At 42.2% G+C, this 26,272-nt stretch overlaps 1 protein-coding gene across 6 annotated transcripts in view; it reads left to right on the forward strand.

The window, feature by feature from the left end:
- The window catches only part of NTRK2 (neurotrophic receptor tyrosine kinase 2), a 338,528-nt gene that overhangs the window by 41,782 nt on the left and 270,474 nt on the right, over positions 1-26,272 (forward strand). For all 6 annotated transcript variants that reach the window (XM_043565698.1, XM_043565699.1, XM_043565700.1 and 3 more), the window contains 4 exons: positions 8,811-8,947; positions 9,455-9,587; positions 12,055-12,360; positions 23,863-23,898. In XM_043565698.1, the coding sequence (XP_043421633.1) occupies positions 8,811-8,947; positions 9,455-9,587; positions 12,055-12,360; positions 23,863-23,898 (612 nt within the window). The remainder of the gene's footprint in view (positions 1-8,810; positions 8,948-9,454; positions 9,588-12,054; positions 12,361-23,862; positions 23,899-26,272) is intronic.

Below are 26,272 nucleotides of genomic sequence, written 5' to 3' on the forward strand. Positions count from 1 at the left end.
TCTTACTGGATGTTGTGTCCACAGTGAGAGCGTAGCGACAGGATATGTCGCATCTACTCAGTTTTCTTAACCAGTGGCCCCCGTGGCTCAGCTGAAGTGGGGCTCCACTCTGTCCTGCCATCTGCCCCTTGAGTCTTGGGTCAGCCTAGAGCTTCCCTATTGGCTTTTGTGAAGCAAATACTTACATGTCCCTTTGAGGACATGTTTGATTTTCTTTAACCCCACTTTCTCACTTTCTCTTGTTCAGGAGTTTTTCATCGTGTTCTGGTTTCTTATTCACTAACACTGGAATTTTAAAAAGTTTTGCAAAATATCTAGAGATTTGAGATCAGAATGGGAAGCTTCGGTTGGGGGTTTAGTCATATGTTACTTTTCTTCATCATGGTTTCCTAGTTTGGGCTCTTTAAAGAGAAGTTGGATTGAGCAGTAGATTGACACTAGGCGGTTGGATTTAAATTATTTCTGAAAGTCCATACTACAGGAATCAGAAAATAAGCTACTATCTTTAAGTTAGATAGATGTATTGTTTAGAGCTTGGATTTGTGGTCGGTTGGCTTTTCTTTCAGGTCTTGCCCTTTGCAGACTTTTAAAATATATCTATTGTGTTTAATTACATCAAAGTTTCATAGAGTTCAGCTTCACTTTTTTTTTTGTATGAAACTCTTAACTAAGTCCGAGAGTAATTCATAAGAGTATTGTATGGTCTTGTGTGTTTGTTTCATCATTCTAAACCAATGATTCCCAGTAACTATGACTATTCCATTAATTTGCAACTGGTAACATTTTAATTTCAGTAAGAAAGAGCTACCGAGATTTCATTGATTCATAAGGTGGGCTTTCTTTAAAAACTTTCCCTTTTACTATTTCACCATCTAAGTATTGTATTAACAAACGCTCTACATTTTTAAAGCAAAAAATACACTCTCTGTGGTGTCTAATGTATCCATTGAATATAATAGGCATTTGATTAATGTTTGCTGAATTCATCAATTAATAAATGCATGAGCCACACATGTTCTATTAATGATCAGGCTGGACCAAATTTTTATATAATGGTATGGATATTTCAGTTAAGATAACTTAAGCATTTGTGTTATTCTAGCTGAATTATTCCATATTTTAGTATTTTGTAGTTCCCTTTGAAATTTCTGTCATCATCTCATTGTGAAAGTATCTCCCTTTCCTTCTTCTTAGTGATTAACTGAGCTTAGTAGGCGGGGCTGGGAAGTTTAATGGCCCTGTTACCATTAGCAGCATGGTCAAAATGTCTCACAGTATTTCTCTAACAGCCCCTCCTGCCGTGAACTACTGTAAATTTATTCATGCTGGGAAACATGTTGTGGTCTGTTTCTCCACTAGGTCCTTTTTAATCTTAGAAAAACTTTATTAATTGCAGCAACAATTTAACTTTATTAAAGGCAACAAAACACATGCATCTCAAGTCTCCACATTAATAAGAAAAAAAAAAGGGTCACCACGCACACCGGTTTTGGAGACAGAGATGGAATCACACAAATTTTGTAGAAGGAATATTATTTTGTCCAGTCACTGTGCTGACTTAATAGAAGACCATCCCTGCTACTTTGTCGGTTGATCTTCAATGGTTAGTTTTGCAATGCAGTCTTTTCAATCATTTCCCCTCAGTAAGTGGGATTATTAAAGAACAGTATACTTTATGCTTTGATTATGATTTAAATCTCTGGAAGAGAGTTTCTTCAGGAAGTGTTAGCAGTGGATGGGACGCTCTAAGTAGATGGCAAATATGTTTAAGAAGGGCAATAGTCCTCTGGGTCATATCAAAACAATCCCTGCATCCATTTTACTAGGAGCTAGTTACCACAGAACATGCTAGTCCCACAGTGACTCTAAGGTGGTAATTCACTTGATGGTTGGACTGCAGTTGACTGTATAAACCCCCCTTAATGGTCCCTTGGATTGAAATCAGTCCTGCCTTTGGTTTCCTTGTTACGTATAACGACAATTTCAATTTTCCCAACTTTTTCGACCTTGAAGCTTTCAATGTAGAGATTCCTTAAGACACACCAACAAAATATTATTTATGATGGTAAAAGTCAATTCACAGGTACCTGGAGAAGAAGGCTGGTTCCTTGAGGTAAATTGGTTTTACTTAACCGATAAGATTTACTTTTGGTTATTACCCTGTGGTTTGTAGCATATGTCTGTTAAGCGTATTCCTTCCTACAGAGTCCTTCGTTGTTTTAAACCAGGAAAATAGACTGATAGCAATTCTGCTTTGTTAGATTATGGGAGATGAAAAGGAAATGCGATGTCAATACTCTGGAAGTTATATTGGTATAACACATTATTTTCTTACCATCTTAGCTGGATAGATTTTTTTTTTCTGAAAAGCATATAAAAAGTCTAGTTTATTACTTTGCTTTACTCTTACTTGGGATCAGGTTCTGTCTACTAAAATAAAGCCAACCACACAGTGGATTGTTGTTTTCCTTTATCTTTTTAGGATGGAAAATAAAGCTGTTTTGTTTTTTTTTTTTTTTTCTGTCAGCTGCTGACACAGTTTTTGTGTTTAGAAGTTTCCTGGTTGCTGACTCTGTAATGACACAGCTCACAAGCATAGAAGCACCATTTCCATTTTGGGCCTGGAAAGTCACTTTGCTAATTTTCTGTCATTTTTGTAACTGGGTGTAAAGCAGCCACTTCTAAATAGGTCAGGCTCATTCTGGCTTCATTCCTGGTAGTGAAATCTATATGCTTAAGAGAGAGATTGGAAGATATGCCAACAAGAGAGAAAGCGAGAGGAGAGGAGACACTAGACAAAATCATAATTTCCTTGAATATTTCATGCATGGAATGATGACCCAACACAGAATGAACAGAGCTCAGGAGGACTAAAACAAGATGAGAAAGAACGTAATCCCTAACTTCAGGTGGCTGTTGAAAAATGAAACCCAAATCTGACCTATGCCACTTACTGCAAAGTTGAGTTAATGATTCAAAATGATTAGAGGTCAGTTTGCCTCACTTATTAGGAAGTGAGACCCTACTTATTTGTTTCTTCTTTTTTTAGTGATAGGTCACCTGCATTTATTCTTACCTAATATTTTATTAATAGTGAGCATTTCTTATCCATTAGGAACGGTGACAAAGGACTGGAGGGAATTTGCATACTTTATTTTTATTTATTTATTTATTTTTAATGTTTATTTATTGTTGAGAGCAAGCATGAGTAGGGGAGGGGCAGAGAGAGAGGGGGACGGAGGATCTGAAGCAGGCTCTGCGCTGACAGCTTCGCACAGCAGTGAATGCTATGTGGGGCTCGAACTCATGAGCCATGAGATCATGACCTGAGCTGAAGTCTGAAGCTCTACCGACTGAGCCACCCAGGTGCCCCGAGAATCTGCATACTTTCAATTAGTGATCCTAGGAGCTGTAGTCAGCACTCTGGAAGTGTGTGCTAATGGAGGGACACAGACGCATGGGAGAGCCCATTGAAGGAGGCTGTGTGTGTTGGTTAAGGCCATGGAGACAGATGAGGGTCAAGGCCAGCTCCCACTCATTAGCTATTTAGTTATGATACTTGATAAGCTTTAACTTCATTTGGAAATGGGGATACTAATGACTCCTGCTTTCAAGAGTTTTTAGGATGCCAAATAAGGTAATGTGGAAAATATTACAGACGAGGTCTAGCACACATTAAGTACTCAGTAAACATTAGCTGTTAAAGTTATTACGATCATCAATATGAACATTTAGCCTTAAATATATTTTACATCTAATATTTAAATATGCGTATCTCTTATATTTTGTGAAATTGCTGCAAATAAAAGCAAGAAAGCCACAACGAGATCCCACAGAGAAGTGGTGTACTCAAAAAAGCTGGGGAATATAAGATCAGTGGAAGTGAAATGATTCCTTTAGAGCAGGACTTCTGAGAGCTTTTAATGTGTGATGGGCATAGTGAACGTTCAGAGTTACAGAACAATACAGAGTTACAGTAGGCTCTTATTTTTTTTAAATCTTAGATATTCCACACCTCCCTCTTTAGCCCCCCACAGAACATCTCAAGGAGTCTGGATTCCACAGAACACATTCTGGGGAAAGTTCCATGGATGAGATGATTGCTCGGGCCCCTGCCAAATTTAAGAATAATAGTTGCAGACGCAACAACCTAGTGAGCAATTGTCCAGCCAACATCTATCATCTACACAAACCCTTGCTACTCCAAGTGTAGTCTGTGGAACAGAGAGTTTGCTAGAAATGTAGACTTTCAAGGCCCCAACCTAGACCTACTAGAAAGAAGCAGTGATTTTTTTTTTAATGTTTTTATTTATTTTTGAGACAGAAAGAGACAGAACATGAGCAGGGGAGGGGCAGAGAGAGAAGGAGACACAGAATCTGAAGCCAGGCTCCAGGCTCTGAGCTGTCAGCACAGAGCCTGGTGCAGGGCTCGAACTCAAGAACCGTGAGATCGTGATGCGAGCCGAAGTCAGATACTTAACCAACTGAGCCACCCAGGTGCCCCGAAAGAAGCAATGATTTCAATGAGATCTGCTGGTCATTTCACATACACATTACAGTTTGGGAGGCCCCAGTCTCAAGAAAGTCAGCCTTTCCACTGTGCAGTTGGTGACTTTCTGCCGAGGTCTGCAGGCCGGTGTGTCCTTTCTGAACACATCCGCATCAAGAGACGTGGACACGGAGGTGGCTGTCGGGCTGGGCACATGGTCATTTCTGATCTCTAGTCAGGTTTCTCTGAGTGCAAGAGGAAGACACGTCTGCAGCTTCAATCAGGATCCCATGACAGTAGTGCTAGAAGCTGTTGGAAGCTTCGCTGAGCTTTGCTCTGTGCTTGTGCCGATTTCAAATCTTATTAAGCCAGGAAGTAGTGCCTGGCAAATGGTTTATCCTGCCTTGGCTGTTCATGCATCCCAATTCATTTTTATTGTGCTAATTAAGCCTCAAGTGATATTTCAAGTACAGATTGTTTTTTCCATTATTGAATCTTTGGCCAGCATATTAATGCTTTAGAATTAACGTGAGTCAGATGCTTACTCATTTGTGGAAGACTTTACATTTAAAAGATCTAGACTTGGCCAATTTTGCACAGATTCCTTTGGAGACTGCTATGACAGGGTGATACAATTTCTCTATAAATAAAGGAGACTCATTCTTCCTTCACAAATAGACACGTAATTATTTTTTAAGTGAACTAAATTCTTAGGTTATGGATACATATTGGTATTTATGTTCTGTGTTAAAATGGATGTACTCAGTCTGCGAAGGAAGTACAGTGTAGTGGTGAAGATCTTGAACTTTGGGTTCATATCGCAGGTCTACAGGTACTTGGGCAATTTTGGAAGATGTATTTGACTTTTCCAGGACTCATATTCTTCGTTAAGCAGATGAGGACAAATCCTTAACTCCATGATTCCTTGTAACGATTAAATAAAACAATCATTTAAAGTACTCTAGAGGGGTGCCTGGGTGGCCCAGTCGGTTGAGCATCAGACTCTTGATTTCAGTTCAGGTCATGATCTCACCGTCATCAGATCAAGCCCCGCGTTGGGCTCTATGCTGACAGCACAGAGCCTGCTTGAGATTCTCTCCCTCTTTCTCTGCCCCTCCCCCCCAAATAAATAAATTAATATTAAAAAATACAGTACTAGAAAAGAGTTTCTGGTTCAGTGAATGCCCAATAAATACTACTACTATTATTGTAATTAAACACACATTTTTAGAATTGTTAATCATATAAATTTAGGCTTAACCAAAAAAAAAAACTAAATTAAATTTTTTAGGAGAAATTAAGATTATGGCACAGCATTCTCTACTGAGAATCTCTATTTTAACCTTTTTTTTTTTTTTCTGCTCAGGATTTCCAAACTATTACATGCATTTGTAAAAGGTAGGAAATTCATGTCATAGGTTTGTATTCAAGGTGCCAAAAGGGATGCCTCCAGGCTCTCTTGGTGGAGTCTGGCTGGTGGAAGAGGTCATAACCTTGAGGACAGGCAGCAGGGCAGGCCCTGGCTCTGTGATCCCTCCAGAATCAATAGATAAATCTCGAAGTCCAAGAACATGGGAGAGGAATCAACAAGGCCTGGAAGGGTGCAAGCTGGAAAGCAGACGGATGAATAGAAACTGAAGTAAATGCTGAGAATGCTGATTACCGGGTTGGCAGCAGCAAAGGCTTGGGGACACTTGGTTTGGGATGCAGAGCTGGTACAAGGCTCAGAAAGAGGCAGGAATGCAGGGAGAACCAAACACAGGAGAGTGCTTCAAGTTCCCTGTAGAGCAGTTAAAGCCATTGTCATTCCATACGTTCCAACTGACTGCACCCCTCCCTCCACAGCAGAAAACTGGAGGTTTATTCTCTCTCTTTTTAGTGTTTATTTATTTTTGAGAGAGAGAGAGAGGCAGAGAGAGAGAGAGAGAGAGGGAGACACAGAATCTGAAGGAGGCTGCAGGCTCTGAGCTGTCAGCACAGAGCGTGATGCGGGGCTTGAACTCATGAACTGCAAGGTCATAACTTGAGCTGAAGTTGAAAGCTTAACCAACTGAGCCACCCAGGTGCCCCGGGAAGTTTATTCGCTAAAGAGGATCAAACAAAGATTAACAGGAACTCCAGAAAGGGTTGAGGCTGTGAGAGCCATAGAGAAAATGATGGATTTACATACTGAATATTGATATTTCCATCCTTCTTCCTCTTCCGGGCAGGACACTGGTAGAGCATTATCTGAATAACGTGACCAGACCTCGTCCCAAAGTGATCTAATGATACTAAGGTCAGGTGGTATCCAGTTTAAGAAGGCCACTAATACTACTCTACAACGAAGCTGGCAGTTGAATGCACAATATGTCTCATACCTTGTTCTTAAAGATGTGTGAATGGCCAACAATACCCGCTGTTTGAGAAAAACTTATAATCAGAGAGGCAAATACCAAACAAACAGATACAAAAAAAAAAAAGTTGCGAGAAACAGTGTTGATGCGGAGAGAAGAAAAATTCAAAAGATTATTGACGTCTCAAAGAGATCAGGAGATACCGCACCCATGAAACAAAGACAGGGTGCCATAAAAATAGAAGACCATTCAGGAACAAAAGAAGAGCCTCAGAAGCTAAAAGTACAACAGAGATTGAAAACCTTGGAGTATGAAACTCAGAGTATTAGGGGCCTTTTTGAAACCCTGTGAAAGATACAACATCGCTGTCTATTGGTTGCTGATAGGAAAGGTCCCGAAGAGGTCACGCAGGCCACTGACAGCCGGATCTTGTTGGGAAGTCCTTTGCCAGGGGTGGGGACACCCTGAGACCCACCCTGTATAAACCTTGCTCCAGTCCGGTTTCAGTAATAAAGAATAATGGCTTTGTCAGTGGGGATGGCATCGTAGGCGAGGGGTGTATGGCAGTTTTGTGAAGATAGTGGGTCAAATAGGGCAATTCAACAGCTCTTGAAGATGAATTGCCTTTTCTGACCTCTGGGTTACTCCTGAGTTAATGATGTGTCATAGGTCCTTGGGACACAGCTGTCGGGCTGAATGCAGTCCCAAGCAGAGTTTTTGATACCAAGTGCGGGACTAGCTTGACAGGCAGGACGTGACATATCGTTACACTCACTGGGACGCGCCTTCATGCAGAAAATACTATGAGTCCCATGTGGTTGAAAGCAGTGTAAACACCCACTGGGTGCGATAGTTTAATGAAGTGATAATGGCACCAATAAAGAAAAGCTAGCTTTTGAAATGTGAAAGTATAGATCCACATGACTTGTTTTTTTATCATATCGTGAAGTTTACAATAACCAGTTTTTCTTATGATATTTGGCTATGACTTCTATAGCTTCGGAACATTCTAATACTGTGATGGTCAGGCTTTGTGTCTGAAGAATGCTTTAAAACTATCTTTTTTTTTTCCCCATAATCTGTTTCAAAATTGAGGTCTGGTAGTGAGGTTATGTTTATGAATTACTTAATGTAAAAAATTGGTTTATCCAAAAAACATAGATGCCTTGCACCCTTTTGTTTTTGACTATAAAAAACTGGGTTATCGGGGCACCTGGTGGCTCAGTCGAAGTGCCCAGCTCTTGATTTCGGCTCAGGTCATGATCTCACGGTTCCTGGGATCGAGCCCCTCATGGGGCTCTAGACTGACAGTGTGGAGCCTACTTGGGATTCTCTCTCTCTGCTCCTTCCCCCCACCTTGTGCTTGCTCTCTTTTCTCTCTCTCTCTCAAAAAATAAACATTAAAAAAAAACAAAAACTAGATTGGCAACTGTAGAACAGTGAAAGAGAAGACATAGTTTTATAAAGTAGTTTTCTTTAAAGTAAAAAGTTATTTTGCAGTAATAACATTTTTTTAAGTTTTTATTGATTTGAGAGAGAGAGAATGAATGCGTGCATGCATGTGAGTGTGAGCAGGGGAGGGGCATAGAATGAGAGAGAGAGAGAGAGAGAGAGAGAATCCCAAACAGGCTCCATAGTGTCAGCATGGAGCCCAACGTGGGGCTCGAACCCACAAACTGCGGGATCATGACCTGAGCTGAAACCAAGAGTCGGACGCCAACTGACCAAGCCACCCAGGTGCTCCTGCAATAGTATTTTTAAGAAATGTGCAAAATTTGTTTACACATCTTATTACCTCATATTGTTTGGTTCACATTAAATTTGTAAAGCTTACCAACCTGGCACTTTTTCAGATCACCATAAATCAGTCTCAGAAAGTAAATAATTACCAGTTCTAAAGCATAAAGAGTTTTCAATTTGTTGCTATTTTGATAATGCATCGAACTATTTACATGTATCTCCATTTACTTTTTCTTGTTCCGCAGGTTTGCCATCAGCAAATTTGGCCGCACCTAACCTCACTGTGGAGGAGGGAAGGTCTATCACATTATCTTGCAGTGTTTCAGGCGATCCAGTTCCGAATTTGTACTGGGATGTCGGTAATCTGGTTTCCAAGCATATGGTAAGGCTTTTGTTTGGCTCTGTGTTCAGAGAGAGATGAGAGTGTCTCAGAACTTGAGATTGTATTAATCTAGTGATGATCGTTTAATATTTTATAGGGCCACAAAGAGAAATTTACACTGTGTTTGAAGTACATTTACTTGCTATTTATTCTTTTAGTTAACAAAGACTAGTGCAGGTTTGCATTTTCGTTGTGTATACCTACTAGATTAGAGTCTCTGTGTCTCTGGTGAGCTTCTTGCGACCCTGTGAGCAAGGTGAGGGGCGCTCCTTGGGCTCTTTTCCCTTGGAGAAAGGCAGGTAAGAATTCAAAGATTAAATCAGCATTGCGCATTAAACCATTGTAATCTAGAGAACTAGAATAGCTCCTGATTGGTTCCTTTGCCTGGCCCCAAACCTTTTCTAATGGTATAGATTTCTTTCTTTCGTTAGGGGGAGACACCCCAAATCTTTTCACTTTGACATCAGTTGTGATAAAGATTATTTTTGTCTGTTAATTCATTTGTAGAATGAAACGAGCCACACACAGGGCTCCTTAAGGATAACTAACATTTCATCTGATGACAGTGGAAAGCAGATCTCCTGTGTGGCAGAAAATCTTGTAGGAGAAGACCAAGATTCTGTCAACCTCACTGTACATTGTACGTAATCAGACCGGCCTATGTTTTTAATCGCAAACAATCGCGGACACACCTGCATTTGTCGTTGGGCACTCTGGGTGCTGCTGAAGTGTGTGAAAAAAAAGGGCGTGCTGTGTTCTGTGTGCAGTTTTTAAAGAGATATCAGCCTCTGTCACATGTTCTGTTTCTTCTCATCCCTCTTACTGGTGCATGTCTTTCTTTTAAGCTGCTTTTTTGATCTTAAACTTGTCCTCTTGTGCCTTCCTCCCCTTCCCCTCCCCCCAACCTTTTTTTTGGATAGAACATATTTTGAACTGGTTATCGTTCTCTTGTTAATAAGTTTTAGCTTAATTTCTGCCAAACCAGTTCCTAAAATTGTTTTCTCCATAAAAGCCATATGAAGATTTAAAGTTATACCACCTAAAGTATCAGGCTGGCTGTTCACAAACACCCAATTGTGCCGTCAATGCAATAAAACCTCATTAGTTTGACATCAGGTTTCTGTGGGAAGGTTGGTGGTGTCCTGCTTAAGTTATTGAAAATTGTTATTACCCACAGAACATTTTTATTATTGTTTTAAATCTCTGTATACATTGCAACTAAGATACAGGACACTAATCCTTCTTCAGCATACGTGTGTTATTTCCCAGTGTTGTAAACAACACAATACATAGCTTCACATTCCAGATTGTGGTGTTTAGGGTGAACATGTATTTGGTACAAATCACATATACTTTGCACATTGTTCCAAATTCTGAGCTGGCGTGCTATAAATTAATGAGGCGTTACTGTATTTGGGTCAGGGTTTGGATGAGAGAAACACGAGTGTGCACGTGTGTGTGTATGAATACACATTATACACGCGTAGACACATGGTATCGATACACTGGCTAAGGTTCACCCGTGGCGCACATTCAGTGTGTGATTGTTGGAGTGCATGATTATGGTCACCAACTGTAAGTCCTTTGTCACTGTCAGTACTACCTCTGTGCCTAGTAGGTACTGGACTCATAATTTCTCATCATTTCGACCCACCCAGAAGCCTGAAATCAATGCTATCCCCAAACATACGCAACCAGCTTCCAACTTTATGTCCTTAAATCAACACCTCACCAAAAGCTCATTTGAGCATGGTGGAAGGAATATGTGGGCCCTGGGCTTGGGGGCCTGGGCTGGTGGGAGGAAGGTAAGTTGTTGCCCCTACCCCACTGGGGTCCTTGTATTTGTAACACAGAACTACAAATAAGGATGTTCAAATTCAAAGTCCTCTCAGTTAATATCTGTGGTGTTCACCATGGTCTGAAGAATTGACCTTATCTATCACAATCTAGGTAAAGAATAGAAGGAATAAATGGTGAATAATTTTAACAACTGAGATAGGCTTGGTAGTGAGCCTGGTCAAAGTGTATTTGTTAGCAAGTTGTGACTTTTCTCCCTCTTTGTGTGATGAACATGTACAACTGGGAAGCAAAGCAAGGACGGAAGGGCTGCGGGGTTAGGTGTCAGGAGACCCGGATCCTTGTTCCAGATCCGTCTCGCTCCCTAAAACTGACCAAGTCATTTACCCTCGCTGGACTTGGGTTTCCTCACCTGAAAAATGATGCTCTTAGGGCTCTGGAGGTATTTTCTAGTCCTTAATTGTATCATTATCAAAGTCAGACCACAATAAAATAAACAATTATGGGGGATTTTAAATACCCTCACTCAGGATAAGTACTCTGTTTAAAAATGCTACTTGAGTGTTTGTTTCCCCAAAGCGTAAAGTGCTTTATTTTTCAAGCTAAAGTGGTCTCTAGGTTGTTTGTCTAGGTTTGGACAGAACCCCAGACATTTAAAAAGGATCAAAACATTGGCTTCTGAAATCCTAGCAAAAGTGCAGCGTACTGTTATGAAATGTGATACTTGTAAAGAGCATTTGCTATTGGCAATCAGTGAAAAGTACCAGCGGATCATACTTCATAATAATCAATCAGCATTGGCAGCAGCAGTCCCCGCCTTGGTCAGTTTGCTCCGTTTTAGATAAGCTGTGTGAGATCCGTGCCGCAGGCAAGATTTCCAAAGTTGTTTCATTATTTGTGTTGTTGAGTGAAGTATTGCAGAAACAGTGGCCCTCAGCTTTCTGGTGATGAATCTACGTAATATCAAAGCATATGTATTAGAAACCAAAGTTGACTTCCAGTGAACCCTTTCTGCTGTCAGAAATCTCTGCGATCTGTTTGGAGCTGGTTCTCACACTGCGGAATTTGAAAAACGACTATGGTTCGTGGGTCTTAAGTATGAGGAAAAGAGTCTCTTTGAAGCTGTCGGTAGGGAGTTCGATCAGCCTTGATGGTGATTCGAAATATTGTTGGATTCCAGAGTCGCTGGTCCTGTATTTTCTTAAACCAAACAGTTCGTTGAATAAGATACCCCCTGATGACACAGATATCTGGAGATGGGGAGAATTTTGAGCCTTCTGATGCTATTAACTTTCTCTTTTTCAATTTAGTTGCTCCAACTATCACATTTCTCGAATCTCCAACCTCAGACCACCACTGGTGCATTCCATTCACTGTGAAAGGCAACCCCAAACCAGCTCTTCAGTGGTTCTATAACGGGGCGATACTGAATGAGTCCAAGTACATCTGTACTAAAATCCATGTTACCAATCACACGGAGTACCATGGCTGCCTCCAGCTGGATAATCCTACTCACATGAACAATGGGGACTACAAGTTAGTAGCCAAGAACGAGTATGGGAAGGATGAGAAACAGATTTCTGCTCACTTCATGGGCTGGCCTGGAATCGTAGATGGTGAGTACCTGATGCTTGTGCATCCGGGGAGAGGATAGGGTGTATCACTCAACTATTGACAGAATCATGCCTTCAGCAAACCACCTGCAAACCCAGGGGCGGAAAACACCATTATTTAGTCTTGCTTGTGGGTCAGCTGGGGTTTTGTTCCATATGTCTTTATTCTGGGGTGCAGGTGAAGCAATGGCAGCCACAGAGGAGGTCTGCTTCTGAGTGGCAAGTGCTGATGGCAGGAGGGCAACTAGAAATAGGCAAAGCTTCTCAAGGCCCAGCTTCCGCAGTGGCACGTGGTCTCTTCAGGCTATATGCCACTGGCCAAAGGAAGCCATAGGGCCACAGCCAAGTCCAGGGGCAGGGACTCATACTCCCAGGGAAGTGATGGGGCGGGGGGAATGAATCATTTTGGACAGTAGTGTGATGTGCACATTATTTTTATCTCAAGTGTTCAGTGACATTTTGTACCCATCATGGCAAAACTCATGCAAGATGTATGTAGGTGAACCGTGTTTGGTTGGCTCATGAACTACCGAAGATGTATTTTCTAGCCCCTTACCCGCTTGGAATTCAGAATCCTGCCCTCTCACCGTGGACGAGAAACCAGTTTCTTAGAATGTTTTGCCTACCTGGGCTGAGTGGTGTCATTCATTTATCAGATCCTGAATTGTTTTTCTAGGAGGTAATAGTTCCCATCTGACCAATGGTTTGGGATGCCGGCAGGCAAATTGCAATGTGAGCCCCAGCAACAGCAGGGACAATTGCCGTGCATTCATCTGCTTCTGATGCTGTTGTCCGGTGGAGTATTCTTACTTGTTGGGTCTTGTTGCCCAGATACTGGATGACACTGTGGAGGCCGAGGCCTGTTTGGACATTGGGACCTGTACATGAGTAGAATTCGCTGTAATAATTCTCCGTTCGTGAGGGCCACACAAAGATGGCTTGGCAGTGGGAAGGCAAGACAGCAGTTTGGCGGCCCGTGGGGCAGGGGCTGCGTGGGCAGCATGTGCTTGTGGGGCCCAGAGGGCAGTCCCACGGACAGAGATGATGCATACGGAGCCCCCTTCAGCAAGTAGTGAGAATGTAGTTAGTGCCCATTACATAATAAGTCTGTCATTACACTGGTGTGTATTAAATAGCTTTTTAAGTGCACAAACTTCCTTAGCATGTTCAAAATGTTATTTGAATTATGTGAGTTTGATTTACAAACAGCCTTTCAGGAGCACATAAAACAAGCTGAGTTTGGATGCCTTACCCAGACACCTCTGGCAGTTGTCTTTTCCATTAAATCTTCCTCTTAATTGAGAGTTGAGCTGCTTGGCTACATTTGCTGTAGTAAATCTCTAGATTACTCTCTTTCTTCCTGTGTGTTTCGGGGAATACAGCCTTATCGTTAAATCCAGAGATTCTGCTTGGGCACACTTGCTTTATGTTTGTTTTTCAATAAACATTTTATTTATGAGTCATTTTTGATGTACAGAAAAGTTGCAAAGACAATACAGAGTCTTTGGACACCTCTCACCCAGTTGTTACTGTCGTGAACATCTCTCATTACCGTGGTATGTTTGTCAAAAGTAAGAAACCGACATTGGCATATTACTATTCACTAAACTTCCGACTTGATTTGAATTTTGCCAGCAGCTGCCTTTTGAAACCGTTGGGAGGTGAACTTGATTCAGGGTGAGGGTCTGGCATTGGAAAGTTTTAGAAGTGGTTTGTGTGCTTTGATATATATGCTCAGTTCTTCCAGGGGGAAGCCAGTAACTTCTATTTAACATAGAGGTTTGATGTATTTTTCTTTGGAACATTTCTGTATGGTGCCAGTCTTTGGTAGAGCTTAACTCTTCTCATCCATGTGGCCTCCTTTTTATGGATCACTTTTGTTAGTTTTAACTTCACTAATGATAGGAAAGAAGTGATTTCTGGTACAAGAATAACTTAGTGTCTCAAATACTCCCTTTAAAGAAAATCATCACTGACCAAAAATAAAAGTTGAGGTTAATTTTATAAAGATGTTTGTTCTCTCCTTCTTCTTGTTTGTTTACTTGTTTTGGTCAAGTCTTTAAAATAGAGATATCTGCTTTTAGAAATGATTTTTTTCCTCTTTAAGTATTTACTCAAGGACCAGCTATCAGGGAGTAATAAATGAAATGGAAATAAAAGAGCCTTGGTCCAGGGTGATAGTGGATATAAATGGCCCTAGTGGGCCATAAACCAGTGTGACCAATTAGAGATTGACCTCACTTGGCTTGTGTTTTAGAATCTTTGGTATTTATGAGATTTGGAACCATAGCATACAGATAATGGCCTTTTAAAGAATTGCTTCCTTTCCCTCTTACCCTCCTTTAAAACTGAAGAAAAATAAACAAATAACAAATCTCTATATATTTCCCTGCCGGCCTAAAGTCTACAAGTTTAGGATGACAAGTGAAGTGTAGGTCTATATTCCTTCAGTATTTCAGTATTTCTGTTGTTGTCACATAGTAATTGGTAAGAAGTTTACTTTTTTACAAATCTTTTTGATAAGATGCTTCAGCTACAGTTTTTCTTTCTTTCTTTCTTTCTTTTTTTTTTTTTTTGGATGAGTTGCTTTTCTCTTTCTTTTCTTTTTCTATTTTGTTTTTTGCATTGCAAGTTAACTGGCTTATGAGGAAGCTGGCAGCCTGGGATCAGTGAAGTAGGGTTACTCTTCCATATGCAGCCAGGAGAATTAAAATGGCAGCTCAGCTCAGAACTGGGACTTTTGTGGAGTAGTCACCTTGCAAAGGAATTCACTGTCTATTTGTAGATAGAAAGTGAAGAGAGTTGAAAGAAATTAAAACAGAAATAAAAACAAAGAGGGGCACCTGGATGGCTCAGTCGGTTGAGCATCCAACTCTCAATACCGGCTCAGGTCATGATCTCACGGTCATGAGTTAGAGCCATGTCGGGCTCTGCGCTGACAGCACGGTGGCTGCTTGGAATTCTCTTCCTCCCTCTCTGCCCCTCTCCCACTCTCTCTCCCTCAAAATAAATAAATAAACAAAAAAAAAAGAGAGAGAGAGAGAGAAAGACAAAGAAAAAAAGTCCCTAAAGCAAAAAGTTGGTGAGCTTTTTGGTGAAGAATGGAGTTACAGCCCTGATTGCCTTTATTACTGCCTGCAATGGAAACCGTGGATGCGGTGGGAGACACTCTCCTGCTTTCTGCGTGGAGAAAGGATGGGCAGAGAGACCTGGAGCCAGGTCAAGAGGGTGCCACCCACAGGGTGTGAGGCCGTCGGTAAAGATCGCCCTACAGTGTCTCTCCAGAGTGCCGGGACCTTGCAGACTCCGAAACCAGACCCAGCCAGGGTGCTAACGAGGAAGGACAGGTGTTCTCAGACCTTCGGGTATCAGCAGGGCCCCAGACACAAAGCCGGTGCCTTCCCATCTGTTCATCACTGGCAACCTGGCCAGTGACTGAGAACGGGAGGAAAGACTTTCCCAAACTCCAGACACCAGACTGATCATTTTGGATCCCACGGTTAGAAGTGAACTCTGCTCAGGTCACTTTTGGGTTACGTTTAAAGCACAAAACTCAACTTGTAGTTTCCAAATGAAATTTAGGGAACGATAGCGTTTATCTTTTCCAGCATGCTGAGGAACGCGGCTTGTAACAATCAAATTAATTTTATTTCGTTTGTATTTTCCATTGTCCCTGGAACATTTATTTATTCACTAAGAATAATCTTTTCTGGCTCCTGAACACTAGGGCCCGGCTCCCTGTTGTGCATTAGAATCAGCTGGGGAGTTTTAATTGTGATTTCATTATTTAACACACATTTCTAGGGTCCACCTCCAGTAATTCTGATTCAGTGGCTCCCGGATGAGGCTCAGGCTTTCACATTTTCTGTTTTTAAGATCCTCAGTGACTCCAGTGTGCAACCAAAGGTGAAAATGGTCTGGATGAGAGCCCTGACCCAAGTGAGATTTTTCTGCTCGTTGTTGAGTAACAGACAATCCTTTGGTCACTTTAGATTGCAGGCAAAAATCTCAATTGAGAAATAGCATGTCCTATCTGAGTTAGAAGTCAAAACTCTGGACTTGAGTTAAGTCCAGTCCAGGCCAGCACGATGTGTGTGTGGCCAGGGGTGGGGAGGCGGGGATGGGGTGCGGGAGGGAGATTGCAGAGCTGGCTAAGCAGAGTTCAGGCCCTCTGTTACCTGAGTAGAAGGGAGTGGGCACGGGGGACAGGTGGCAGGTAGGTATGCTCAGGGTGTGTGTTCAGTGCTGATTCACAGACCTTCCTGGATCTTTTTGTGGGATCTTGGTGATTCCTGTCTCTGCGGGCCTCTCTCCAGAGAGTCCGTGACAGGAAGCAAACATGTCTCTATTCCAGCTGGTAGAGACGCTTCTACCATTCCTCAGAACCCAGGAATGCAGCTTCGTGTTGCTGAGATCCCTCTGCTCCTCCTGGGGGTTGTTGTCAGGACAGACATTCTCTCACGCCACCTCTGTCTGGTCCACGGGGAGCCCTCGTGGTCCCTCGTCTTGACACCTCCGGCCGTATAGGTTGAACGCAAATGCCACCTGCATCCTGCCTCCATTGGTTGCTTTCACCTTCTCTGGTAGGAGGCAGGTACTTGGCCTCAGAGCCTTCTGCCTGCAGGGAACCCGGTTTGGGTTCTCAGAGTGCTGTGGGGGAGGCCCCATGGCTATGTGGAAACTTCTGTGTAAGTCCTGAATGAGCACCTTCTGTCTTCTTTGGGACCTCAAAAGTCTCAGTGTGAAGCAGAGGTTTCAAAGGACATGGGTCCAGCTTTCATTCATCTCCTTTGTGAGTTCTGCAGTGTTATTCTCTCTTTAGTGGGCACTGAGCAGATCACTAACAACGTACCCATTCCTCACTTCGCTTTGTGTTTGTCCTCTGTGGCCATTAGGGAGAAACTTTCTACCCAGAACTGCTTTTCTCTCAGCACTGCTTTGTCCTCCCTTACCCAGAGGCTCAGGCTTGCCCAGAGAAGACCTCAAGACTGCCACTTGACTACACGAACTTTCTAGACTTGGCGCTCTAAGGAGAAAACTAAGTCACAGTTTGGTTCCTGGAGAGGGCAGGAAAATGTAAGCTCCTTCTGGTGTCCAAGTTCCTTCCCCCTCAGAGGTATGCCACGGGGACAAGACGTCTCCTGCCCTCACCCCTAATGTTTATCGCGGTCACTGCCAGAAAGTACCCACCCCCCTCGGTGTTTGGGTATCTAGCTATTTTTTAGGCTTGCTTTATGTTTCATTGTAAAATGGCCATCTTCTATGCCCACTGAGGTCTTTTGACTTCAGTCAAACTTCTCACGGAGTTATAAATCAGGGCTTCTCAGACTTCAGTGAGCATACAGCTCTCCTGGAGATCCTGCTAAAACACAGATTCTGATCTCATGAATTTGGGGAAGGGTCTCAGATTTTGTATTTCTGACCACCTCCCAGCTGATGCTGCAGGTCCCGGACCACACTTTGCCTAGTGAGGGGGGTTCCCTTCTGCCCTGCGGAACCTGGGGGAAACCACTGGAAGGACCGCATAGGCATCTGCCAAGATGGCTGTACTGACTCCTTGTGGATATCGATGAGTAATAATGATAAAAATACAGAAGAGTTTGTGCACAGAGATGCACTCTAATTGGGTTTGGCAAAAGGTAGGATGAACTCAATGTGTTGGCTTCAGGAGGCTTAGGGAGACTGGATAAAGGAGAAACCTGGTGTGGCACTCACAGAGGGAAGGCGGGACTCTCTGGGGAGTCTCCCAAAATTCTGCTGTATCCTAGTTAGCTGATAGGACAGAAATAAGACTTACCTAAGATGAAATTGATCCACTACATGGCTGTCCTTGGAAAAGCCTTCTCGGGAACACGAAGGTGTGCGTGAAGACTGGGTGAAGGTTAGAAGTGGTGAGTGTGTGTTTTCAAGTAGAACTATGACCAGAAATTAATGGCAGAGAGATCGCTTGTGAGTGTCACCAGGAAGAAATGTGGGGCCTTCGCCAGCGTCTTGGGATCAGCCGGCATGAGTTTCAAGAATTTTCAAGGTCGGCTATTTCCATCATTGTGAACATGTTGATTGTTCAAGGGTAGATTCTTTTATCGAAATCTCCCCCGAGTGATTAATACTTTAGGCTTGGCACAAGCCTAGCCCGAGCACTGGGTGATAAAATACCCGTGCTCTAAAGCTTCCCATTCTTCAGGCAGTACATAAAGAGTGTCTCTGTGGCCCACTCATTCAGGAAGAATGTCACAGCTCAAGAATGCTCATTCACACAAGCAGTGGGAGTGAGTGACTTATGCTTCCTAATTCGGGAGCACTTGCCTCCTATGCACAGTGTGCGTCGGGAGCAAACTATAAATATTGGAAGATTTTTCCCCACAGCTTCTCATTCGTGCTGTTTTATCAAGAGATTCATGACGTCTGGATGAACTGGAGCTCTCTGCAGTACTTAGAGTTGCCCCCAAACTGGCAGATTTAGATTTGGTGTACTTGGGCCAAAGAATGTAGGGAGAGGAAATTTCTCTAAATGTTACACTTTAAGAAAATATAAAGCCCCCCCACGACTCGCTCTCTGGCCCTTTGTCGGGACCTGTTTCTTGTCCTGGGAGCGGAAGGAAAGGAAAGTTTGACCTGCTTTTCTGTCTTAAATAACCGAGAAGACTATGGTTTGGCTATAGGCTCTTAATAATCGTGATAATTAAGATTTATACTTAAATAGTTCTTTAGGTCTCAAGAGTACTAACGTTAATTAATTATGCTTCCCAAAGCTCCTGACGGGTTGCCAGAGCCAATGCTGTTATCCTCTCCTGAGGTATGGAACATTCCTTTGTCACAGGAAAAGTGAAGAGACCCCCTGATGCTGCATAGCACGTTAGTGGTTCAGCCAAAAATGAAACCCGGACATCCGAACCCCTAGTGTGTTGGGGCCCTGCCGTTCAGAAAAGGAAGAGGAGAGGTATCTGGAAGTCAGAAGGAGGGACTTCCACGAGTTAGACAACACTGTTGACAAACCAAGGACGGGACGGTCGATTTGAAAAGAATGAATCATTTGCTATTTCTTTATCATATGGAATTCTTTGAAATATTTTTCACGATCACACTAAGCAGAGTCTGAAAATAGATTTGAGAGAGAAGTCTCTCTCTTTTTTTTTTTTAAGACATTAGAGAGAAACTGAACGCTGAAAGGAAGGAAACAGATGTGTCTCCTGGCCTCCAGCATTACTTCCATCTTTGCAGTGGGATGGAAAGCGAAGCCTACCTGCCCTTCCACAATTTTTCTTTATCCTACATGTGTGCTTTTCCTTTAATAGTGGAGTCTTAACAGTTAAAAAGCCATGGAGTTTTACTCATAAAGACTTACATGGAGTCAGAAGATTTACTCATGAGCTATAACAGATTAGAATATAGAAGCTCCAAAGCCCTCTCTTTAAAAGCAGTTTAGCATGGAGGATGGTGAGGGGCTTTGGTTTGATATTGTTGGGGAGAAAGTGACAGTATCATCCATGCTTAGAAACCTTTAACGTCCCTGAGGTCTGTCTTGTGGAGGTGCAGACGTCACACGCGCCATCTGGAGCTCTGTCTGGAGTGCGTGTGGCCACAGGACAGTCCCCAGGGTTTTCACTGGGAGTGCTTCGGGCTGCACCTGTTAGTAGTGGTCCCCAAATCCTGACAACACGCCTTAGGTCAAGGGCCAAGCACAAATGAGTGTAGCGTCTGCCGACCCTCCACAAACTCTTCAGCAAATGGACTTGGAACATGAGACAAGCAACCATTTGTGCCTGGCGTGCACTTTCTTTGGGCTGGGGAGTAGCTGCTGTTTCCACACTGGAGCCAGCCGGGAGGGGGGTGGGGGCGGGGGTAGAAAGTGGCCCGCTGCTTGTCTGGAATGGAGTGGGGTTGATGGAGTCCCTGAGTTTCCTTATTTATTTATTTTTTTTTCTGGAAATTCCCATATTTTATTCCGGTGGTTTTCAACATGAAGCTTTAGGGCTTAATGCCGCCTCCTGCTGCCTAAATCTGAGATTTCTTGCTTGACGAGCTACGGGGATGGTATTCAAGGAAGCAGAACTCTGTTCAGATGCCCTGTGTAAGCAAGCACATTACTCATTCACCAGTCATTCACTCTCTCTGGGCCAGCTTTTGTTTGCCTTTCCTCGTCCACCTTTTAGTCCTGAATATCTCAAACAGGCATTTTTACCCTTATACATAATGATATATAATGAACATATGTAAGCCACTTAGAAATTAGACTTAAACATGGCAGGATATTTTCCCAATATGACCATTGCCAGAAGTCTAAGAAAGAAGTGGTGACTTTGTCCCGTGTCTGCATTTAACATCATGTTAACAACTGCCCTACAATTGGAGTATAAACACGACGGGAGGTTAACTTGACTGAGAAGTTGCTAGAAGCAAAATTCTGTGTTTGATGAGCTGGGATTAGCTGGAGTGCCGTGACCCTTGTTTTTCATAAACTTTAGGTCTGTGTATCTTCCCAGGCACCGGCTTCTTAAACCTTTGTACACAGAGACATTTCTTTATTGTAGCGAGTGGACCTTCATCAGACACAGTATGGTATGGTTGGCGGGGCGGCGGGGGGGGCGGGAGGCGGAACACCTTATTGTTCCTCCCACATTGTCTTCCTGTGAGTTTTGTAATCTTGCGCTAAATTTGAGTATTCCTGACAATGAAAGGAAAGTGACAGTACTTCTCATACATCTCGAAAAAATGAAGTTAGGAAAATATAGTAGTCTTCTGACAGTGTAGATGTGACCTAACGGTTTTGCTGGTGAACTTGGTAGGAAAGGCATCCACCGATACGAATTCTAAGTCTGGAAAAAGATCAGTTTTCCAGGTTATGGGCTAACCTGTTTACTTTTGAGCCCACCCCAGATCCTTTTTCTATACCTGATATCTGGTGCCTTGACTTGATCTGATGTTCTGGATGTTCCTGGGGGCCTTGTGTGAGTAATAGGGGGGTTCCCTTTCTCTGACAAGGCTGATTACACCTGTATATAAGTCACAGTCCCTGCAGCCCTTCCAATGTATGGTCTACATAAATCTGACTCTGAATCCTCAGTCTTTTTACTTTCTACGGGATTGCATGTGTAAAGGAAGGTGGTCTCTGTGGGGTCCCTGAGAACCTGAGGACAGATCGGGGTGACTGACTACTCCTAGTTTTTACACCAAAAGTCCTACGTCTGGGGAAAGCCCCCATTCTTGGACAAACTATGTCCTCAGTCTCAGAGAGTCTGAGATGGTGGGTCAACGTAGTACAAATCAAAGTCTGTATACTTGCATTCAATAACTTTAAAAATATGAGTCAAGTTAATGAATTGCTAAATCAAATAAGTTCTATCTATCTACCTTGGAAAATACATGTTTATAATGACCTGGAAGGGTAGGTTTGAGGATCAAATTCTCCCTGATTCTTGGACTTCCATGCTGGAACATAGTGGTTTTGGTAGAGCTGGTTCCTGGTCATAGCCCCTGCCCTGTGCCTCCGATTGTATGGTGAGAGGTAGATGAGAGGCAAAGAGGGTGCATATGGACACCTCAGCTCACCTGCCCTTGCTTGGCCCTCACCACTCTCCTGGGTCTTGGGTCAGAAGGTGCTCAGACTGATGGTGTGGCCACCTGTGGGCTAACAGATGCGGGGGAAAAGCTAGCTAGTCCTAGGAAGTGTGTGTGTGTGTGGTGTGTGGGGAAGGAAATCTGGGTCCTGGGTCCTTAAGTGAGGTCTAGAAGGCGAGTGTAGACTCTGGTGGACAGGTACCCTTGCAGGTGCAGACCTTTATATTGAGGGCACAGAGTGGGATCTTCTTAAGTAATGGATTACCGAGCAGTTCAAAGAATGACTTGCTCACTTGGGATTACATAACCTTTCCTTCAGTAGGGGTATGCAATAGTCACAGCGATAGGACACCCTTTGTTCCCAGGACTTTGCAAAGGGAAAGGATTTCTGCAGGTGGGTGGGTGCCCTGCATATGACATCACCAGGGCTACCACTGGGATTTTATGCTGCTTTAGCCACCGAATTATCCCTCAAATTGCAAGGCAGCCTTCAAGGCCCTTCTCAGGAAGAGCATATCCACCACAAACAATTCTGACAGTATATATTAACAAATTGTAACTCAAGACTACTTTGAAGTGGTGTTGGAGGTACTGAAACTCAAAATACTATTGAAATATACTGGAATCGATGACTTTGCATGTATTGACGCAGGGCCAACTCGTATTTCGGTTCACATAGAGTACAGTCTAAATGGCGCCCCCTAGAGTCATACCAAGCATGGAATGCTCAGCAGTATGTAGCATCCCTGACTTGACATGCACAACCATCTACTTAGTGTTTCCCCTGCTAAACTACAGATTCTGTGAGTTGAACTGTGTTGAAATTCTGCTTTGAATGTTAGGGCCGTGTTTATCTGGTTCTTCATTTAGACAAACTTATGATTATTTCCTAGCGAATACACGAACAGAAAATTGGCTCAAGTTCCCCTATATCTGAAATGATACTTTTCTGCTAAGGGTTTAGAAATGAAATGAAACCTGAATAAGCTTTATAGTTTACAAGTAAGTACGTGAAGGCTAAAAGGAGAGGAAGTAGAATTGGAAATTTATTTCCTAATCACGTAAAGGTTGTATCAAGTTTTAATTTTATTTCCAAGTAGGCTTTCATGTAGAGACCCAGTTCATTCTGATTGGAGAGTAAGGAACAGCTGGTTTTGTCACCAGTTCCTGTTGATGTAGATTTAAAAAAAAAATCAACACGTTTTTGCAAATTTTCACGGGAATATTTTAAAACTGAGTATTCCTATCGTCTTGGTGCCTAAAGAATCCCCCCCACCCCCAAATTAAGTGGCTATGCTTTTGCATTTGTCCCTGACATAACAAACGTAACGTTTATTTGTGATCTCTTACACATAAATCATTTCAATAGAGAAAGTATATATATTTTTCTGTGTTATATTAAAGGCAAAGAAAAGGTTTATTTATTAAGCCTTGGCAACCCCCTCCCCCCTCCCCCCCCAACACCAAGTAGAGAGCAAAACCGTGCATTAGTATCATTATTTCAGGCTGGTTAATAACATGTTTGTGAAAGCAAATAGACCTTCCAAAATACACTTTGCAAGTAACACCCAAACCACCAGAGGCTTTATCTTTTGTTGTTGAACATGGTGTGGAGATGGTCTGTCCCTGGAATGAAAAAAAGTACCAGAAATGCAGTTAAAATGGCCAATGGTATAATAGAAACGGTCATAACGCATTGATCGCTGAAGTTTGTCCAGCTATAGTGATTTCTTTTCTTTTCTTGTTTTGAAGGGATGGGGGCTTTGGGGACTGGGGAGGGAAACAGCTAAGGAGCAAACCAAGAGTTTCAGGTTTTGTGTACCCATCCTATAAAACAACCTATTCAACTGTAAAATCCTCGATATATATTTAACCCATTTTAGTGGGTATACTTAGTATTAACTCTGAATGCATACTTACGAATCTTTGCTTTGTTTTGCCTTTTAGGTGCGAACCCAAATTATCCTGATGTAATTTATGAAGGTAGCTATCCTGTTGTCTTTATTTTGTATTTGTTTCAAAATGTTTGTCTGAGATGAAATGAATCAACTAAAAGAGGACCTTTAAGCTCAGTTAAATATACACTTCAAGCATTACATAGGCCACAATATTTCAAAAATCATTCAATATTGATGGCTGTTTTCCCTTGGTATTTACAGTGCTTGTAAATAGCATTTTCTCTCTCATGCTCTGTTCTTGGAAGTAGTGAATCCATTCCACTGTAACAGACATTTTGTTTCTATAATTGGGAACTAATTACCTGTTTAAAAGCCATGACTACCAAGAAAAGGGAGGTGTATCAGTTTCTGGCTCTGACAGTAAACCCAATTCAGAATTGTGTTTCTTGTATAATAAGGAAGTTTGGCTCACAAACAGGAACCTCAAAAGTAGGGCATGTTTTTAGGTTGGTTAAATCAGCAGCTCAGCCATGTAGTCAGGTACCCAAGTTTTTTCATCTTTACGCCCCCCCTGCACACTGTGCCCACTTCACGGAAAGCTGGTTTCCCTCATGGTTTTAAGATGATGCCGGCAGAGGGGCCGCTGTTGCTCGCATTGTTGGGAGAAATGGAAGAGCTTCTGAAAGCATTCCAGAAGAAAGGGACCTTTCCCAGAAATCTCCATCAGTCCTCCTTGAATCTGATTCACGACCCAGTGGGTCATGGTCCATTCTTGCCTCCATTGCTGCTAAGAGGGAATGGTTAACCCTTGGCTAACTGGAGCCATCTCTGTAGTTTAGACCAGCTTCCTCAGAGAATGTCAGTGAAGCCTTGAATAAAATGGGGTTCTCTTAGGAATGAGGAAAGGGAGAATCCAGAAGGTGGACTGCATTAGCTTTTAGCTGGATATCTCCTCTGTACTTTGCTATTTTAATGGGATGCCAGGGATGTTTGACTAGGGGTGAAAAATCCATCTTTAACAGATTTCCAGACCTCCTTCATGACCAGGAGGCCTTGCCTCTGTTTGGGGGAAGTGGCAAGCTCAATTTCAAGACTTGTCTCAAAATTTAAGACTGATTAAAAGTTACCTTGGTTAAAATGTCATTAAATATTCAATATTCCATTCTTTAGTTTTATGTACACATTGACATTTTATTTTTATAAAGTGATTCTATATTTGTATGTTTGTTACATGTGTGTGTATTTAACTTGAGCTAATTTTAATTAGGGAGTCATATTATCTTTACCTGTTTTATGCATGTTAAACTGTATTTCCTTCAAGTTGTTGTTCAGATGATTTTGTGCATATGATTTGCATATTTTTGTTTTTATTTGTCCCCATTCAGTTTAAAGAAAGAGTATCTCAAATTGTGTCACAGAGAGGTATACTTGAATTGTGATTTTACATTTTAAAATAATGTTTTGGACTCCTTTCCAGTAAGTTCAAGACTTTAAAAATGCTATCTTCCCATTGGCTTCCGGTCCCACTTTGGATCTTTGGGCCAAAAAATATCGTGATATCAAACTATAGAGACTTTAATGATTTGATTTTGTATGAGTGGCTCATTAGAATATAAAGAGGTCAAAAATTAGCAAATATATGATATCTCTTAGTGTTTGGTAGAAATTAATGTTCTAGTCTATTTAAAATGAAAATGGTAATAGTAGTTTTGGAGTAAGACTGGAACAGCAAGCAGAAAATAAATGCTTTTTCTGTTACTTTTTTATTCACATTCAAAGGAACACTCGGCTAATCAAAATATAATTTAAATTTATTGCCCCAAGGCCAGCATGATAGTTCTCCCTAGGAAAGTGTGGCTGGGGCTGACTTAATGAGGTTGTTTGTGTAAGATGGAAATTGCAGTCACCAGATCTATTATAAAAATAACAAACGAGAAGCAACATTATTTGCAGTAAGTTTATCAAAAATGTTCTATGACTCTTTACATGTAATATTACTAATAAAAACTTTCACTACCCCCCCCACACACACACAAACACACACACACAAACACAACACAACCAATTGTTTATTTCCATCCTGATCTGTGTAGACTAAAATTGATTCAGAAGATGGCAATGACATTTGAGACATGGTGATGTGAGAACATATTCTCACAATGCTAAACACTGTTGGTGCAGTTCCCTATCTGTTAATTCTGAAACTGAAATGTGGACAGTTCACACCTTTTTTTTATTTAAAATTTTTTTTTAACATTTATTCATTTTTGAGAGATAGAGACAGAGACAGAGTGTAAGTGGGGGAGGGGCAGAGACAGAGGGAGACACAGAACCGGAAGCAGGCTCCAGGCTCTGAGCTGTCAGCACAGAGCCTGGTGCAGGGCTCAAACTCACGGACCACAAGATCATGACCTGAGCTGAAGTCAGACACGTAACCGACTCAGCCACCCAGGCACCCC

This window comes from Prionailurus bengalensis, chromosome D4, assembly GCF_016509475.1.
Source record: "Prionailurus bengalensis isolate Pbe53 chromosome D4, Fcat_Pben_1.1_paternal_pri, whole genome shotgun sequence".
NCBI lineage: Eukaryota > Metazoa > Chordata > Mammalia > Carnivora > Felidae > Prionailurus > Prionailurus bengalensis.